Source organism: Xenopus tropicalis, chromosome 7, assembly GCF_000004195.4.
Source record: "Xenopus tropicalis strain Nigerian chromosome 7, UCB_Xtro_10.0, whole genome shotgun sequence".
Lineage (NCBI taxonomy): Eukaryota > Metazoa > Chordata > Amphibia > Anura > Pipidae > Xenopus > Xenopus tropicalis.
Genome location: NC_030683.2, coordinates 40,018,261 through 40,037,573, shown reverse-complemented (window position 1 = coordinate 40,037,573; position 19,313 = coordinate 40,018,261). Strand labels below are relative to the sequence as shown.

Genomic DNA, 19,313 nt, shown 5'->3' with positions numbered 1-19,313 from the left:
GGCTGGCAAGACTGATAGGCCCACCTTAGCCCAGTCAGTTGGAGGTGTTCATTTTTACCCCAGTTAAATCCCACATGTCAGATTAGCTTTAAGTCAGCCTATGCATAGCCAACTTTAGCAATTCATTATATTCTAGTTTTGTGTCTTTGCCACCAAATTTTAGTAGTATTTGCCCCCCCCTCCTGGAAAATTTAATGTGGACACTCATGCCAGAAACTGTACTAAACGTGAGATTCCAGAAGCAGATCTGATTCAAAACACCGCAAATGGGTTTCACCAATTTGCACCAATTTTTGGTTGTTTTTCAAATTTTTCAGTGAATTGAAATAGTACAGATTCGCTCATCACAAAGTGACACAAAGTAGCTAGAATTCTGGGAAACATCCTGCAGTTTGGGAAAAAAAGAAGACACTGAGTCTGTTGATTCGCAAGAATGCGAAAATGGCAGCTAAACACTAGCCTGTTTCCTTCTGAATCTCACAAATTTACATGTTTTCAATATTTATATAATTCATAAAGAAAATATGTTCATACCCAAAAACTCATTTTGTATTTTTTACTTCACATACAGTGTTAACATGTATAAAAATGGCTTCACCTTACATTGTTGCATTTGTAATAAATAATCTGCAGTAACATTTATTGAAAGCCAAAATAAAATGGATAACATTCCAATATATGTGTTTCATATCTCTACATTGGCCTTTATCATGTAAAAACAAAAGAAAGCAAAACAATATCTCATGTCCTATACATGGAACATGTGCAATGTTTACTGAATGAGGCCTCAAATTTGCACTTCACCATTCACTCCTGCATTTTAGGATCAGTGAATTCCGTGAAAATAGAACATTTTGGAGCAGTATTAGACATTCATTCTAGAATTCTTTATGCTTTGCATACAAACAAGGGGAATGTATGTTTACTAAATGCTGCTCTTCCCCGGCTCTGCATATTTTGATCAGAAAAACCAGTGAGTCAATAAGAAAAAAAAAACCAGTATGTATTTGGGGGTTGATCAGCAACTGCCCTGGCTGTGTTTTGGAATTCAGTGGGTGAACTTCAGTAGGGTGTAAATAGGCTATTCCATTAAAATGGAATGAAAGGAGTTGTACTTGGTTTCCTTTCCAGAATTCCTTCTTTCTAGGCAGTTACCAATGGAATGCAATAAATATTCAGTTTTATCAGACATTTGTTTGGACAGACTGAGTAATTGCACTGGTTCAGTTTAGCCTCAGTGTCCCTAAATATTTGGACACAGGAAAAAAACACTATTTATTTGTGAAACAGATTGATTAAACATCCACTTTAGCCAACAAATAACAGTGTCCTTTTAATAGGGGTTCCCCAATCTTGTGCCCACATTCCATAAGTCTCAGGTATTTGCTGACACTTTGTTACTAAACCTGTGCTAATGTATAAGCGGGAAAATTGACATGGTAGAATTGTATTGCAAATTGAGAAGCCAATCTGAATTGGGTTGTGCCACCTTTACTTCAGTAAGCCAAGGGTGGGAGTTAAAGGCTAGGCCCCTGGAAAGACATACCCAGACTCTAGTTATTAGTCTACAACTTGGACTGTTTTTATTCAGTTCCCACAAATTGTCAGTTAATTACAAGTTTTGAAATTGTTGTGCAAAGAGAATATTGCTTAATGGCTTTCCTTTGCTACCCAAGGCTTTTTCATAGGTTACAGCCTCTAATGTTAAAGGGGATGTAAATTTAAAATTGTAACTCAGTGTTTATATATATAGCCCTTAGATAGGATAAAACTATAACAAATCTTGTTCTAAAAAATCAGATGGCAAAGCAGTTAAAACAGGATTAAACACAGCTAACTGGACCTTTGTATTCCTCCATGGCTGCAACTGAATAAGGAGTGGTATAGGGCAGTCCCTGCTTTTGTATTTTTTCAAGTCTGGTACAGAGCAGTCCCCTGCTTTTTTTCACATCAGGACGGCCACTGACCCTGAAGGAGTTGTGATCAGAGCTTATTATAGGGGAACAGGATAAGATGCAAAATACAAGGGCTTTAAATGTTAAAAACGGTAGTGAATTAATGGGTTTATGTTGCAAATGTATTTCATTTGGTCTAAATAGCACACAAGGATTATGTTTCTTAACTTAACATCTCTTTTAACAGCACCCATAGAGTGGCCGTAAAAAATGATGGTTTTTGTTATAATTGTGCATGAAAATGCCTAAGGCAAGGCAATTTACATTACTTACATTATGGATTTATTATGGATTATTATGTCATTTTGTATTGTATAAAGTTACTCTTCAAAACCATAAATCTGGGTAGAGCCTTGGATATTTACTTAGCACTGAACTCTATAACACAACGATTGTGTGTTGTTCCTATATAGAACAAGTAATACTGAAAATCAGTAGCATGACTGTAGGTAGATGAGTCTTTGTGGCTGTAGGGGCACCTGAAGGCAGAGGGGGTAGGTAAATTCCCATGAATCCCACTCTCCCACCTGACTGACTGCAGTTGGAGACCCTCTAGGACTAGGCGATGCCCATGATCTCTTACACACAGAATGGTGACTGGATGCAATTTTATATCCTGCTGCAAACGCATATGACTAAATGTACAGACAGCAACACTGCATTAGAAAATAATGAAAGTAAATGTTATACAGGCTTATACTTAACAAATAAAAATATCAGTATTATCACTGGACATCTGGTTTTACACTCATATATTTCCCTGACATACACTTAATATATGGTTCACAGACAATTATACATCTTTACTTTGTTAGACAGCAACGCTATTTGGGATCCTGTCTGGCGACAGATAATAATAAGGCAACTTCTTGTTCTTGTTTCGGTCTTGGATGAAACTGGCGATTTCCTCAAGGTTCTTTCTGAATTTCACCATCGCTTCCTTAACTGATTTCTCAACAAAATGTTCATCTGGGTAGTAGCCTAGAAATAACTAGATAACAACAGGCAACAAAATGTGAGCATTATGGGGGACAAGCAGGTTTCTAACTCTTGTTTCAAATGCACAACATACAGTTATGGCCATCTTCCGCACTACAAATGTATAAGCACTATATGTGTAGAGCTATGGCTCAGGTTTAGGTTGCCAGCAAACATCCCTCGCTGAGCTGTAGCTCCACAAATGAATGTGGAGGATCAGTGATTATTTTCATGTATGCTATTTTATGCATTTATTTCGTAATTCATCATATAACTGGAACATGGAATTTGGTACTGCTACAAAAGATCTAGACAATGAAACCTGTTCTCCCAGCCTTCTTTTCTTTCCCCTCTAGTACCTTGTGACTGCAGACTGTTAAACTCCCAAACAACAATTGCCTTACAAGCACTTAATAACATATAAGATCAGGGATAAATCCCCCCCCCCCATAGATATGCCTGTCTGTATTTCTGTACCAGCATTCAATCTTGCATGATGTTACTCACTTCATTATCCTGAAACTGGCTTAATGCCCACACTGCACCAAGGTGCCAGCAAGAGCGCCCTCTGTCTGGCAGACTTTCAATAATAAACTCAATTGTGACAACACCCTTCTCCTTGGGTGGAGGCTGACGCATAGTGGGAGGGGAATTTGGAATCCATGAACACCAGTCATACTGCAGGAAAGAATAAATTACATGTTAAATAACTAACAATTTATTTCTCACTAAATTTCTTTAACTATACTGACTCTCCCAGCATTAACTACTGAATGGCAGTTTTGATAATATCTGAGATCTGCCCTGGCTGCACCCTCATGTACCCCATATGTCCTACTCCTTGGTGCAAGAAGTTTTCCATAGCATGTCTCCACCATTTTCATGTTTTTATACACCATTAGTAACTTATATAGCACAGTATGTTCCCTGTCTTGGGAAATAATCTAATCCCACTGCACACTTTCCAGCCTTAATGACTGTTCTAGGTTCTGGAGTGAGTGTTTCTCATGCAAATAGAAGGCTGTTTCCATTCAAGATTAGCAAGAAGTTTGCTTTAAAGTGGACCTGTCACCCAGACATAAAAAGCTGTCCTTTTCAAATTAAACATGAAACCCAAAATAATTTTTTTTATTACCACATCCATACCCATTATAAAAGCATTTTAAAATCCCAGCTGTCAATCATATAATGCCTGCCCCGCCTCTATGCCTTAGGCATAGAGGTGGGGCAGACAGTTACTTTCGCTTTCAATTCAGAACTTCTTAGATGTTGCTGCTCTCCTCACATTGCCCCTCCCTCCTCACCATCAAATTGTGTAACCAGTGCATGGACATGGGCCTCAGGTCCCCCCATACTGGCACAGAAACAAGATATTGGCAGAATGCAATGCCTGCTTTGATAACAGTGTCCACAAAATGGCCCCTGCCTGCTTGCTGTGATTGCTGCAATTCCAAGGCTGAAGAAAATAAGATTAAAATAATTTATATAGTGTAAGTAAAGTTTATTTTGCTTGACAAACACAATGGAAAACAATTTGAAATTATTTCTTAAGGTGACAGGTCCGCTTTAACCAACAGATTACTGCATTCACAGATTACTGTATTATTCAAAGATGAGATTTATTAACTAGATAGTTTAGGTATGGGATCCATCCAGAAAGCTCTGAATAATGGGAAGGCTGTCCTCCAATTTTATCAAATAATTAATTTTTTTTAAAATTATTACCTTTTTTCTCTACTAATAAAACAGAACCTTGTACTTGATATCAACTAAAATATAATTCATCCTACTAGGTTTAATCAATGTTTAAATTATTTTTAGTAAAAGGTCCAAATTATGGAAAGATTTCTTATTCTGAAAAGCCCCAGCTCCTGAGCATTCTGGATAACAGGTTCCATACCTGTACAAGCATACATAAAATTATAACTGGAAGTTGCAACAACAAGGTGGCATAATATTAGCAAAGCTTAATCTTCCATACTTACTGTATGCTTGATCATTTTGAGTAAAGGGAAAGTAACACCAATAGACCAACTACTACACTGACATATTAACTGGCATTTTTCCACAATCAATCAAATTATTTGCTGTTTGATGAGTGATAAACACAATAAAAAGAAATATTGATTTACCTGCCCAAAATTCACAGCTGCGTGCTGTCCGGAAGCAGTGAATATCACTAATGTCAGATATTCAGTTAATTTGTCTTTGGTCTTAATAGCTTTGGGAAAGCCTACAAATAGAGAGAAAAACATTTGTTTCACTCTTTTTGTATTTAAAAAAGGTAAGTTATAATATAGTTCCTATAAAGACACAATACAGGAAATACCCATATTTCAGCATGGCAGCAGTGCCATTTAGCATTTATTTCATAGTTTGACAAATATTAAAATGTTGATGATAAACTTACTTCAGTATACTGAAAAACTCTTTCTGGAATATCTAGTATAAATCAATCTAAAGCAACTGGACATGTTAAGTAATCATTGAAGACGTTTCACTACTCATCCGAGCAGCTTCTTCAGTTCAACTGACTGGTATGGGAAGTCCTTGGCATATATACCGTATATACTCGAGTATAAGCCGATCCGAGTATAAGCCGAGGTACCTAATTTTACCTAAGAAAACTGGAAAAACTTATTGACTCGAGTATAAGCCTAGGGTGGGAAATGCAGCAGCTACTGCTAAGTTTCAATAATCAAATTATTTAATAAAAGGACACTCACAAGTGCTTACATGACTATCATATTAATAAACACAAGATATGGGCTGGAAAATGAGGCGCATCCAACCTAAGATAACCATATGCAAGGTTGTACACGTTAATATCTCATTTAATTTTACATACATATTGAAATTGTGATGTGTAAATTTGTTATTTAATTCTTATATAGTTCCGTATACTTTTTGGGGTGAGTGATGTAGAATCACAAGTTTTAGTTTATCTAGAAACTCCGGCTCCATAACTGCAGCCTGAAAGGGAAACAAAATGTACTTCCTAGAGCATGCAAATGCAGGGAAATATATATATATTCACATGTATAGATGTTATCCCAAAATTTTATGTGCAGTATTCTGAATGTCTATAACGTGGCAGTAAAAGACATAGCAAATAAAAGGATTAAACTGAACCTGTACTGGGCTCTGAAATGGCAGTGAAAGGGAAGGTGATAGGTTAAGATTGTAAGCTCCTTCCAACATGCATCATACCAATATAGCAACTGGAGCCCACTTTGCCTCAGGAGTCTATGAAGGAGAATAACAGTATGACAGCTCCCTTAACCATAAATAAACACAAACCTACAGACAAACAGCTTTCTACAATTTAATAAATATAAGAGGGACCAGTAACCCCACCCCCAAGCAGTGATATCCAAATGCCAAGACAGCAACCATACCACAACAACGAGTTCCTTATAGTTATATTACTACCAATGTGTAACTTACAATTTTCCTCTTCTGTGTCTTAGCCCAAAAAGACAGCCAGCTCTTCCAGACATGCTGGACTCCATGTGCGCCGTAAGTTTCAGCGTCGCGTAACCATGGATACCGAATAGTAGCGTACAGCAGTAGTGTAAGTAGCGAAAGCGCTCCCTGCGCTTTAGATTAGACAAATATGCCCCGAGGGGGGGTTGCGTACAGCAGTAGTGTAAGTAGCGAAATCGCTCTCTGTGCTTTAGATTAGACAAATATGCCCACGGGGCGGCAGGGTGGGGTTGTGCTCGTCCTTCAGAGCGCCGAACGAACGTCCCCGGTGGGTGCGAGCGAGCGCACGTCCAGGAGCGCAGAACGTAAACTACCATATATACTCGAGTATAAGTCGAGGGTGCCTTTTTAAGCACATTATTGGTACTGAAAATCTCGGCTTATACTCGAGTATATACGGTACTCTTTCACTAATACAATCACAATGGCACTTTGTAACTCTTCAGAAAGGTGACATCTGAAACTCACAGAGGCGTGAATGCTGTGGAGGTACTTTGAAAGGATTACCAAAGTATCATGCAACTCATCAAAACAGGTGTTACTTGTTAGGGCTCTGGCACACGGGGAGATTAGTTGCCTGCGACAAATCTCCCTGTTCGCGGGTGACTGGGATGGCATACGCGGCGGCGCGATTTCAGTGACATTGCAGAAGTTGCCTTGAGATTAGTGGAAGAGTATATATGCTGAGGACTTCCCATACCAGTCAGTTGAACTGAAGAAGCTGCTCGGATGAGCAGTGAAACGTCTTCAATGATTACTTAACATGTCCAGTTGCTTCAATCTCCCCGAAATGCCATCCCACCGGCGAAAATGTAAATCGCCGGTGGGATGGCATATGCGGCAGCGCGAATTCAGTGAAATCGTGGAAGTTTCCTCTCAAGGCAACTTCTGCGATGTCACTGAAATTGCGCCGCCACGTATGCCATCCCACCGGCGATTTACATTTTTGCCGGTGAGATGGCATTTTGGGGAGTTTAGTCGCCCGCGAACAGGGAGATTTGTCGCGGGCGACTAATCTCCCCGTGTGCCAGGGCCCTTAGAGTTGCATGAATGGATGTGTGAAGAGTTCTGAAACTGCCGGGGTACAGATGTTACCTCAACGGAGCGATTCTATTTCCCACAAATCCAGGTGTCATATTCCCTGCCCACAATTAGAAATTCCCGCTCAGTGGGTTTTACTTTCAGTGATTCCATGCAAATAGAAGGCTGATAGTTTTGAATAACAATGCTTTGTTTGTAAAATCGCTCGAAAAAGGGTCTCATAGAGATTCAGAGCAATAAGTGATCTTGAAGTAGTATTGTCGGTTTAGGTACTGGCAATTTATAGTCTTCTCTATGCTGCCAACATAAGTGGAAGATACTCAGAGTTACAAGCTTGTATAAAGACACATGTGCCTAATGCAGAGTTTGTTCATTGTGCTGCACACAATTTAAATCTTGTTCTAAATGATTCTGTGAAAAACATAGTTAAATTGCAGCAATTTTCTGAAAAAGTTGAGGATGCATATACATTTTTCAGCAGTGGTGCTACTCGTTTTCAACAACTTAACAATGTTTTGGCAGATGACACATGTATAAATAAAACTATTCAAAAATTGTGTCCAACCAGATGATCTTTACGATTTGACTCATTAATCACTATAAAATACAATATTAAACTTGTTATGCAGTGCCTATCGAATGTTGCACTCAAAAGCAAAAAGGCAAGTGAGAGACAGGAAGCTGTCAGTCTTAAAAAACTGGAATTTGTTTTTATTACTTGTATTCCTAAGTAAGGTTATTGAAAACATTAACTTAGTTCCTAAACTACTGCAGAGTTTGGAAGCTGATCTTCACAGAGCCACAACACTTCTTAACATTAAGTAACATTTCATCATTAAGAAATAACTTTGAAAGTCTTGTACAAGAAGCAAGAAGGTTAGCAAAATCATGGGATATTCAACCACAATTTGTATCTAAATGTCAAAAACAAGTGAAAAGGTTTTTTAGTGAGCTCTGCTCTGATAAAAGAATAGAATATCCCATGAAAAATGTTCAAACAATTGCTTTTAATGGTAAACTGGCGTTTTATTAGTATGAAGACTGTTAATGACGATTTTTGCTTTTATAACCCTAAGGGCTCTGGCACACGGGGAAATTAGTCGCCCGCGACAAAACGTGTGCCATCCCGCCGGCGACTTACATGTTCGCCGGTGGGATGGCGGGTCATTGCAACTCAGGGAGATTAGCAAGGGAGATTTGCCAGAGCCCTAAGCAATTAGTGCAAATGGACAATGAAGATGTGCATACGAAGGCAACGTCGCTTGCTGATAAATACCAGTTGGTATCCTGGTGGAAGTACTGCAGATGGCTTGCTTAATAAACCTGCTGTATTAAGTAAATTGTTTAAAGTACAATTTACTTTTATACCTACCCTTTCCATCATTTGCATTGTTTTAAAGAAACAAATTTGTTTAATTTTAAATTGGTCTTTACCTGAGTCTGTATTGTCTCGAAGTCCATACACAAAAACATCCTTCACAAAAGCTTGAAGTTCTTCATCCTCACATACAGTCTCATCACTTGCATAGTAAATGTTTACCACATCTTTCACAAAGCTGCATGAAGTGAAAATACTATTATGCCTAGAAATTAGACTTTATTCATACAAAGCTTTTTTCCAAACAGAATTTAGTTGGCTTATACAAGATACAGAGCGTTAGCAAATGACAGAAGCAGGAATAGTTTAAATGAAACCCTAACTGAATACATTTGAGATTTGACAGTATAATGATTACAAGGGGTTATTCAGAAGCCAGTGTATATTGCACCATGAACCATGGACCAAGTTGACAAAAAAGCTTTAAACCTATACTATATTCTATTTAAAGTAAAATTATCATGTAAACCCTCAACCCCTGTGGGGTTTCTAAGAATAATAGTGCAAAAAGAGGAATGCAGCTTGCAAGGCTGTGCTTATGTCAAGCCTCAGTCCCCCTGCCGTGCGATTGCTCTGGCTGGTATTTGAATCATGCGCAACAGATGCTGCATTGGAACCATGCATGCACAGTAGACTCCAGGGCCCCGCTAATAATGTGCAGATGCATGACATCAGCAAGCTGGTAAAGTAATGGCAAGCAATATGGCTGCCATGGAAAGACAATACTGGAGTGGCTTTTGGTGTTTGGGAGATTGGGTCCTTATTAGGAGGTAAGAGGGTGGCAGTTTGTATGGGGTTCCAAACTTAAACTAATTTATTGCCAAACACTGCAGTACCACCATCAGACCAATAGGGAAATATTTATACATTCATTCTTTCATCCTGATATTTCCATATTTCAAAGCATTAACTAGGGTTGTTAAATGAGAATTAAACCCTTAAAACATGTTTTATATACTAAACTTCCTACACCGACCTAGAGGTTCAGCATCTCAATAGCAGTTGCCACAGGAACTCCCCATTTTGGAAAGTATCTGCAACACTCACATATTCAGTGTGCTCTAAGTAGCCATTGGGAAGCTAAGCTTAGGGGTTGTCTCAAATCATTAACCATAAAATGAGGTTGGTCAGTCATATAAACTGATTATTAAATGCAGATGCTAACTGTGCTTGTTTCAGAACTGCTGTGTAGTAATTATCTGTATAAATTACTAATCAGCCTTATATTATGATATTTATATTCTATATGTACAGTATATTGTTTATCAGCCCCTAAGCTCAGTAGACAGCAGTAAATCAAGAGAAAATATTATGGGGAGCTCAAAACATTTTCTACATTTCTAACCTACTTCTTTAGTTAAGCTTTAATTCTCTTCTATGGTTTTTTAGGTAAGAATCCTGTATGTTAGCAGCTACCTTCCCCTTTGGGTGGATGTAAAACCAGACTACAAAAGCTTAGTTAACTCCTATTGTTTGTTTATCAGAAACCTCTCTTAAGGTGGCCATACACGAGGCGATTTCGCTCGTTGTGCGATGAACGATTATATCGACAAACGATCGTATGGCGATCGAGTTCCCATACGATATGCCATCCACGGGCAACGATAATTCGGGAAAGATTTTGTTGCATCATTATCGTAAAATATGTACGATCGTACATCTACGTACGATCGAATGTCGTTGACTTCCGCTGCTGGCAATCGTGACATGCGCAGAGAACAATCGTTGAAAGACAAATGTCTGACACTCACACCAACTGGCAGATTTTATCGTTAACCGACCAAAATTTTTAAACCTGGCCGATCGATTTTGGGGACGATAATGTCGGCTCGTTTAGTGGGCCGACGATCGTTCGTACACCACCAACTATACGATAACTTAACGATAGCATCGGATTGTTCGGGAATCGGTCGTTTGTAAGTAAAAAATCGGTCCGTGTATGGCCACCTTTACACAACACTATACTTTGAAGTTTGATAGCACACATTTCTGGTGCATCAACAAAGCTAGTAGCAAAATAATTCATACAACAGAGTGCTGGATTGACTTGAAGCCCAAAGAATGAATGTTTGAGTAAAAACAAGCAGAAATTAAAATCCCAAGACACTTCTCTGTAACGTGTGGAAGATTGCTTTACTTTCCTGAGGGTTTGGGTCTTCTGAGTGTAGTGAGCTATAAGGAGATTTAGAAACTGCCAGTATTTTTCTTACTTTAGTGTTGCTTCCCAAACTTTCAAGGCATCATCTCTATAGTAATAATATGGAATATCTTCTTTACTCTCCATTCCCCTCTTTTGGATTGCTTCAGGCAAGCAAAGGGATTCATATGTAAAATACTTCATTGCACGTAGCAGCAACTCCACATGCCCACCACCTCCAGTGGCATTTGCCTGCAAAGGAAATCAAACTGTGTCAGAACTTAAAGGATATGTAAACCCTACATTTTCCTACTATGTATATAAATTGGGCACATCTCTTCCACCCAAACCACACCATGTGTACTGTATATATCCCCTCTGTTCACCAGCACTATTACATTTTCCTACAGGATAACAAATAGCAGCTTTCACACTGGAAACACACTGTAAAGTTTATACAACCAAGAATGCAGGCTTACACAGGCAGAACTTACTTTGATTAAATGTTCTGCTTGGATTAAGCCCTGTAACTGTTAAACTGAGCTCAGAAGAGGGGGTTAAGAGAAAAAACATGTTTCGCCAGAAAAGTGCACAGCTAGAGCAGTTTTTATGGCAACCAGTAGTGCCATCTCTACATTGGCTGCTAGAATAGAGGGTGTATTTGGTAACCTGATTTAAGAAGAACTGCACATGCTCAGAAGCTAACAGCCATAGTAAAATCCTGAGTATTACAGTATGTAGTTTTAGATGTCCAGTTTTTTTAAAGGTCTAATATAGATCCCTGACCACATTTAAACCATTTTCATAAACATAATTGTTATAGGAGAGCCACACATATACAGCATGCAGCTGGGCTGTGTCTACCAATTGCCTCTTCATATATAATATCATAATCCCATGGTGTGGCTTTTCATTAGTAGCTTCTGTTTTACAAGGAGGAGCAACCAGAGATGGCTGACTAAGTAAAATTCAGCTTTCAGCTATTTGAATAAAAGTCATAATAGATAGGGATAAGTTAATTATTTTGGCAGGCATGGATTTGCTGCAAAATTCTGCATTTCGCAATTGGCAGAGTGAGGAAACGGTCACGGTTGCATCAAAAAAGTTGTGGTTGCGTCAAAAAAAGCGAAATGGGACAGCTTCGCTCATCACTAATAATAGATTTTGTAGATACACATTTTTGCAATCCAAGAAGTAGGGAAAAGACAAACCTTATCAAACAGACCACATTCACAGATGAGTTGTTCCCGAGCTTTTGTATTAATGGCAATGGTGAATCGCACATGAGCTATTAGGAGCTGAAAGAAGAAAGAGGTCATTTGAAGATTTCTGCTGTTACATTAGTGGCATTAACCTTCTTCTGTAATGTGCTACTGTTTGCTCCACACTTTATTATTCTCACCTTGCTAGATAAAGACTAATATATTCCATGCTGGGATGTAACATTATCATTTATTGTTAAGACTGCAACACTGGACAATGAAAAATAACTCCATAGTAGGTAACACATGCTGCGTTGTGAAACAAGATAAGGACTGCTTGCTACAGATGGTGCAATCTTTACTCCATGGCCTTTAGCACAAAACAGAGGGAATCTTGATTCCACAAAGTTTGCATTTTCCCTGAAAATCTCTTGTTTTGGAGTTCAACACTTTCTCAAGCAATATGTATAGTTTGGTCATAAACTGAATAAATTGTATGAAAAATCTGTGTATAATTAGCAAACTTTAGAAATTGATAACCACAGCCCAGTAGTGTTTTAGAGCATATAACAAAAATAATATATTGGTTGCTATGGGTTACTGACCAGACTAAGATTTGCCCAGTGTTTATAAATGAGCACTGCAATACAGTTGCACTCTGATTATTGGTTTCCTTGTCTAGTTGGTAGTTCAAATAAATTGATTGATTAGCATTTTAAAAAATGTTACTTTTAAAGATTACTCATGTTTGTACTGCTTGCCTTCACAGTGCTCCCCAAGGCAGTTTCTTACTTTAACCCTCCCATTGTCTATCACTATTCTATTCCAATATCTTCATTCTTAAGGTGGCCATACACGGACCGATTTTTTACTTACAAACGACCGATTCCCGAACGATCCGATGCTATCGTTAAGTTATCGTATAGTTGGTGGTGTACGAACGATCGTCGGCCCACTAAACGAGCCGACATTATCGTCCCCAAAATCGATCGGCCAGGTTTAAAAATTTTGGTCGTTTAACGATAAAATCTGCCAGTTGGTGTGAGTGTCAGACATTTGTCTTTCAACGATTGTTCTCTGCGCATGTCACGATTGCCAGCAGCAGAAGTCAACGACATCGATCGTACGTAGATGTACGATCGTAGGTATTTTACGATAATGATGCGACAAAATCTTTCCCGAATTATCGTTGCCCGTGGATGGCATATCGTATGGGAACTCGATCGCCATACGATCGTTTGTCGATATAATCGTTCATCGCACAACGAGCGAAATCGCCTTGTGTATGGCCACCTTTACTCCCATCCACATACTCCATCTCCTGTACACGCTACACTACAACTTCTTGCAACAATGGTTACTTGCTCCTACGGTTACTCCCAATATATGGAAGAGCAGTCACTTCAAGTATACTTCCTATATGCTCTCTCACATTTACCTGCTTTTACTGACTGCAGGGCAAATCCTGGAACCTTCTCCATAACAAATTAAATTGTCTTTATTCTTGTTACTCTTTGCTTAGAACCTTTCAACTTTCACTCTACCCCTCTAACCTTATTCGGAATCCCACTCTTATTCCTACCTCCCCTTTTCTTGTGCCCTTATTCATTTAAACATGATTTGTTTCATTTGGAATAATATCCTACCTTAAAAATGGGATGAACTGCAGGCAACTGCCGATACATTGCAATTGCAAAAACCTCTGAAAGAAGATGAGACCTCAAGAGGTGGCTTACAGTTTGGTGCACATGGAAGTCAGATGAACGCACCCATATTTTAGCTAATAACCAGTCATAATGTGTGTCTGATGGCAGAAATATTGGGTTTTCTGGCCCAGGCTCTTGATTTAGCTATAAAGAATAGAAAGAATTGTAATTACATAACATGTGGACAGAAACATGTACAAACGTTAATATTTTGAGTGCATAAAATCTATACTAAGATAATTTCAAAATATTTCTATAAGGTGACACCTATAAATACATATTTGATTTTTCAAATAATTTTATAAATATCAGATCTTAATTACAAATATAATGCATAGTGTAGCAGGAATGATTTTGTGATACAGGCTGACCAGAAGGTGCTTCTATTCAGTGTTTGTGGGCAGGGATATTTTCTATATTGTCCCTTTAAAGGTATTGCGGAATACAAGGATTCTGTAGGCTCTACAAGGAAACGTTCCATGGGCAGTATGCCTGACTATCTTGATTATCTCTTTTGACCATATTGCTTCAGAAACATTTATGGCTTTGAAATTTTTTTCTATATTTTGAGACAATTTGCAATTTAATTTTGTATTATTTGTGTTTTGTGGAAGACCGGAAGGTAAATAGAAGAGGACATGAATAGAAAGATAATCAATACAAAATAACAATAAAATTATAGCCTCACAGAGTATTAATATGTAGGCTGCTGGGGTCAGTGGCCCCATTTAAAAGCTGAAAGAAGAAGAAGGCAAATACATTTAAACATTTTAAAAATAAAAAATGAAGACCATTTCATTACATAAGCCTTTTATGCATTACACTCATTTAACTCATTTAATTGGCTAGATATTGCCTCATACTAGTTTCCCACTTTCTAGAGCATAATCATTTTCTTTCTAGAACATAATAATGCTTTACCTGTATCGCAATGGGGACAATCTTGTTTTCCAGGTTCTTGTATAACAAACAGATGGGAGCAGCAATGTATTGCATTGTGCAGGGGTCAGTTTTGTTGGCAGAGATACCATCCAAAAGTTCATAATTAACAATAAAAATATTTCCCTTCTGTAGAAATAAAAGAATATACAATTAAATCAGGTAATGATTCACCTTACATTTGTATAATATACCAATACCAATATTGTCAAAGACTTAACTCTACAATATGGGAGTGTAACATAATATTCAACTCAGAAGTTTTTACCCCAAATAAATACATTTCACAAATTGCAAGTCTGGCCAAGCAAGTGGAGCATCTGCTTAGTGACTACAGCTCATTTAATTAGTACACACTGATTGGTTGCTGTGGGTAACTGTCCATGGGCAAATGTGCCCAGTGTTATTAAATGAGACCTAATGTTCCCTTCTAAGCACAGAGAACTGGAGATACATAATTTAGCACCAAATCAGAGGCACTCACCTCAGAAAGCACATAGTTTTTCAAATTTGTGCATAAGATCATTTTTGTGCATGAGTTTATAGTGAAATTAAAAGGGAACTCTGGCTTTTTGAAACTAAATTTGGTAAAAAGCCTCACACATTACATAAAACCCTAATATAACTATTACTGTAATCTGTTCCTTATAAAAGTATGAGTTATGCTGAAATCCATCTGCAAAACAGTTCTTCTCTTTCTCCATCATTTAAAATCCTGGCAGGGGAGGAGGGGCTAAAACATTGATGTTACAAATTGTAACAACGTCTCCACGGCTTACAGACAGCATGCAGGAACTACATAACCCACAATGCACTTTGATGTTGCATTCCTTATTGACATTATGTATACAGGGAATTGTGGGAATTGGAGGATGCAGGCTGAAGGCAGGCTGAGGACAGTCAACTACTATTACATTTTTTTTGAGACAGCCAGATCAGCAGAACGGGGGCTAGGCTTAAAGGACAAGGAAAGTCAAAATCAATTAAGCACACTATTAAATAGCACTACTATTGCTGTGTAAAATCGCTATATTTCTGGCTTGCCTAATGAAAGATTTACAGAGATACACATACTAGAACCTACATACTTGTTTCAGTGAACGGCGCCGCCATCTTGTCCAGCATGTCTGTATGGGCTATTGCTGAAAAGCACAAGCACAAGCCAGCCCCCCCTCCGATCCCCGCACCTGCCACAAACCCCCCCGGCTCCCCGCACCTGCCGCAAACCCCCCCCCGGCTCCCCGCACCTGCCGCAAACCCCCCCCCAGCTCCCCGCTCCTGCCACAAACCCCCCCACTCCCCGCTCCTGCCACAAACCCTCCGCCACTCCCCCCACCTGCCGGGTCTGCATGTCACAGAGCAGAGTTCTCCTGTCGGCTGCGTCGCCATGGCAACCAGACGCTCCTGCTGTGTGCGCATGCGCCGCCTACAGCCCCAAGTCACCAAGTCTGGGCAGGAGCGTTGCATTATGGGAATCTTCTCTACCCTGCTCAGCGTTTTTTTTATTGTTTGGCTTCTAATCTTCTGAACAGGTGAAGTATGGGGAGACTTAAGGGCACTATTGAGACAACTGAAGGTATGCCTGCAGCTTGAGATTAACTCTTTGTTAGCCTTTCCTTCTCCTTTAAGTAACTTTTCCAAACCACATTATTATATTAAAAATCACGAAAAGGCTGCATATTGTTTAACTGGTGTATCAATATTTCAAAGTTGCTTGAAATGATGTTTACGTTTCAAAGGCCTCAAGTTGTGGCTGGGTAGAGTTCCCCTTTACAAGGGAACATTGTGCACCACATTTATTTTATAACGCAGAGCTGCTTACAGCTTAGATGCATACTATAGACTTCACTGAGGAGTTTGCACATGGACAGAATTACATTTTAAAATTGTTAATGCCATTTTACATTGTAAATGTAACATTCCTGAAACTTCCTTGGGTAACACAATGCACATTTGTATATGTGTATTCAAAGTAAAATCCATTCTTACAATATTTACCTCAATTTCTTGCTCTAAAGTCAGATTCCGTTCCAGGCTGCATTCCACCATTTCATTGGTGACAGGGAAATTGGCAGGGATTTGTTTGCATTTTTTAATCATGACTGGGTTGCAGCCGTTCAGAAATTGGTATCCAAACATAAAATCTTCCTGCCAATGCTGCATCACATATTCTGTGAAGAAAAATTACAATGCCATTATTATTAATTATTCCTCATATAATTTGTTCCTAAGTTTTGCTCAGTATCATTCAGAACTGCAATATAAACACTCAGGTTTAGTCTCTGCCCAGCAGAAGAAACAAAGGGGCAAAAAACTCCAAAATAAACCTTAAGCCACATTGATCCTAATTAACCCTCCCCATGGTTAAAGTGGCAGTATAACCCCTTTCAACAAGAGCCCAATGAACAGCACTGATGATTAACATACTTTTTGCAGATCATTTTAATTAAGGTCTGTATTATTTGTGGTTTTTGTTGTTTCAAAAACTAAATGCGAAAATAAAAACGTCTTTTGATTTCTAACTTCCTGTTAGAAAATTAACCCCTTCTGCCAGGTACAGGACCAGCTGATGAAACATTCTAGTCCATAAACAGGCTCTCATTACAAAGATCTTGTCCTTATCTTATAGATGTTCATACATGGGCCCAGAAACATTGCTGACAGTCGGTGCTTATTGGCTAGTATATGGTGACTCCCTGATGGCCTGCCTGACCAATATGTGGCTGGAATTTGGCCAGAATATACCAAGCATGTTAGAATATCCCACCAGGCATGACTGCATCAGCAAGTTCCTGGGATCTTCTCCTGTCCAGTTTCTATAAGCGCATCATATCATCTAATTCTTGGCCTGGTGGCCCAATAAACGATTCAGCCCATTTTGGCCCAGGGGGTGGGTGACCAAATTGAGTACCTCTTCATTGTTCCCTCTAAGCTGTGTGCTCGTGCCCACACACGATTTTAAAAAATGCACACAAAATACATTTTGTTGCCCACACAGACCGCTCATTTGGTGAGGTTGATTAAACCATAAACAAACGGGTGAAAAAACAGAGAGGAATTCAGCCACAGATAAACACGCACAGCGGACACTCACATACTGACACAAACACAAGGAGACTAACACAACAAAATCATTTTACTGAAAAAAACCTGAAATTGTATTGCTGATTCTTACGAAGATCTTCTCAAAGTCAGCGAAGTCGTTCCATGACGACTGGAACATGTGCATGAAGCTGTTAACAAAGAGGTTTTCCATCCTGCAAGGCAATATCGTCCAGGTTTCATTTTCAGGGTTTTGAATGATTTCAAAATATATAACAATTTTGATTAATAGGTAGTAAATTTGAAACATTTGGGTATATTTATTAATAATATTTCATTCATCTTTTTCTAATATTTTAGGTATAGATTTATATTCCTATTAACCCCCTTATAGGAAGTAGGTAGGCGGCATTCAGTAACATCTCATGGAGAAGAGTCCAACATTATTGGGCAGCTGAAAATGGCTAGTAACTAAATATAGCAGACATAGCATTGTGAGGAACACATTCTTACTGTGCCCATAGTCTATACACAGACATTCCAGAGTTAATTTATTATTATTGAGTTCTTTATACTTAGCAAAGTGTAGCAGGAAAATGTGAGTTTATAACGGGAAGTAAAGGCAATGACAAAATTGCTTTATACTGTTTACCCTTTAGATGAATGGTGTACGATACATGAGTCATGAAACAAATGACAGCACTACCCTCCAAATTTAACCAATGACATCACTCAGCACCATTTATAAGGATATCATTTACATTACAGGATATTCATGGCTCGTGTGTTATATATATACTGTATATATATATATGTGGGCGTGTGAGTGTGTATATACACAGAGAGTTTGCTTATGTTAACAGCAAGATAAGGAAGGAAAATAGGAAGGAATGGATGTGGTTATGGCTTTCGAAAGAGTGTGAACAACAACTTCCTCAACACGTACTAGAAGCTAAAAAAACAGATGTTGTAAGAGGCTCCAGTTTGAAGAGCTTAACTTTTGAAACTCTCAAGTAGACTAGCCTTGTACAAGAAGCAAAGGAAGCTGGTAATGAGGTTCGCTGGATTTTTTGGGGCTTATTTACCAATAGGCAGCAAGATGCAATGTTCAAACATGTGCAGGGCACCACAATGCTGTTCTAGAGTTGTGCATTGCACACTTAGGCCCAAGAATTAATAACAGTGAGTTGTTTTATGCATCAATAAGATGTACTTATTGATGCATGTACTTATTGATGCATGTACTTATTGATGCATGTACTTCTAGCCTGCAAAAAATATTTATTAAAAAAAAACATACACCCAGAGTTGATTGCTATTTTGTGTCTGTTGTATGGTGACCTGGTAGGCTTCAGTTAAAAGAGAAACCTAATTCTAAATGTCTAATTTGCACAGACAGGATAGCTGCTGCTCCTTATATTCATAGGGATTAGAGGGAAACATGGGTGT

General features: G+C 38.6%; 1 protein-coding gene across 1 annotated transcript in view; it reads right to left on the bottom strand.

The window, feature by feature from the left end:
• Positions 1-484: 484 nt before the first annotated feature.
• The window catches only part of alox5 (arachidonate 5-lipoxygenase), a 31,352-nt gene continuing 12,523 nt past the window's right edge, over positions 485-19,313 (bottom strand). The window contains exons 5-14 of the mRNA XM_004915925.4: positions 17,973-18,079; positions 16,821-16,993; positions 14,805-14,951; positions 13,824-14,027; positions 12,187-12,273; positions 11,049-11,227; positions 8,895-9,016; positions 5,066-5,166; positions 3,441-3,611; positions 485-2,946 (exon numbers count right to left, since the gene is read on the bottom strand). Coding sequence (XP_004915982.1) covers positions 2,767-2,946; positions 3,441-3,611; positions 5,066-5,166; positions 8,895-9,016; positions 11,049-11,227; positions 12,187-12,273; positions 13,824-14,027; positions 14,805-14,951; positions 16,821-16,993; positions 17,973-18,079 — 1,471 coding nt within the window. The 3' untranslated portion in view covers positions 485-2,766. The remainder of the gene's footprint in view (positions 2,947-3,440; positions 3,612-5,065; positions 5,167-8,894; positions 9,017-11,048; positions 11,228-12,186; positions 12,274-13,823; positions 14,028-14,804; positions 14,952-16,820; positions 16,994-17,972; positions 18,080-19,313) is intronic.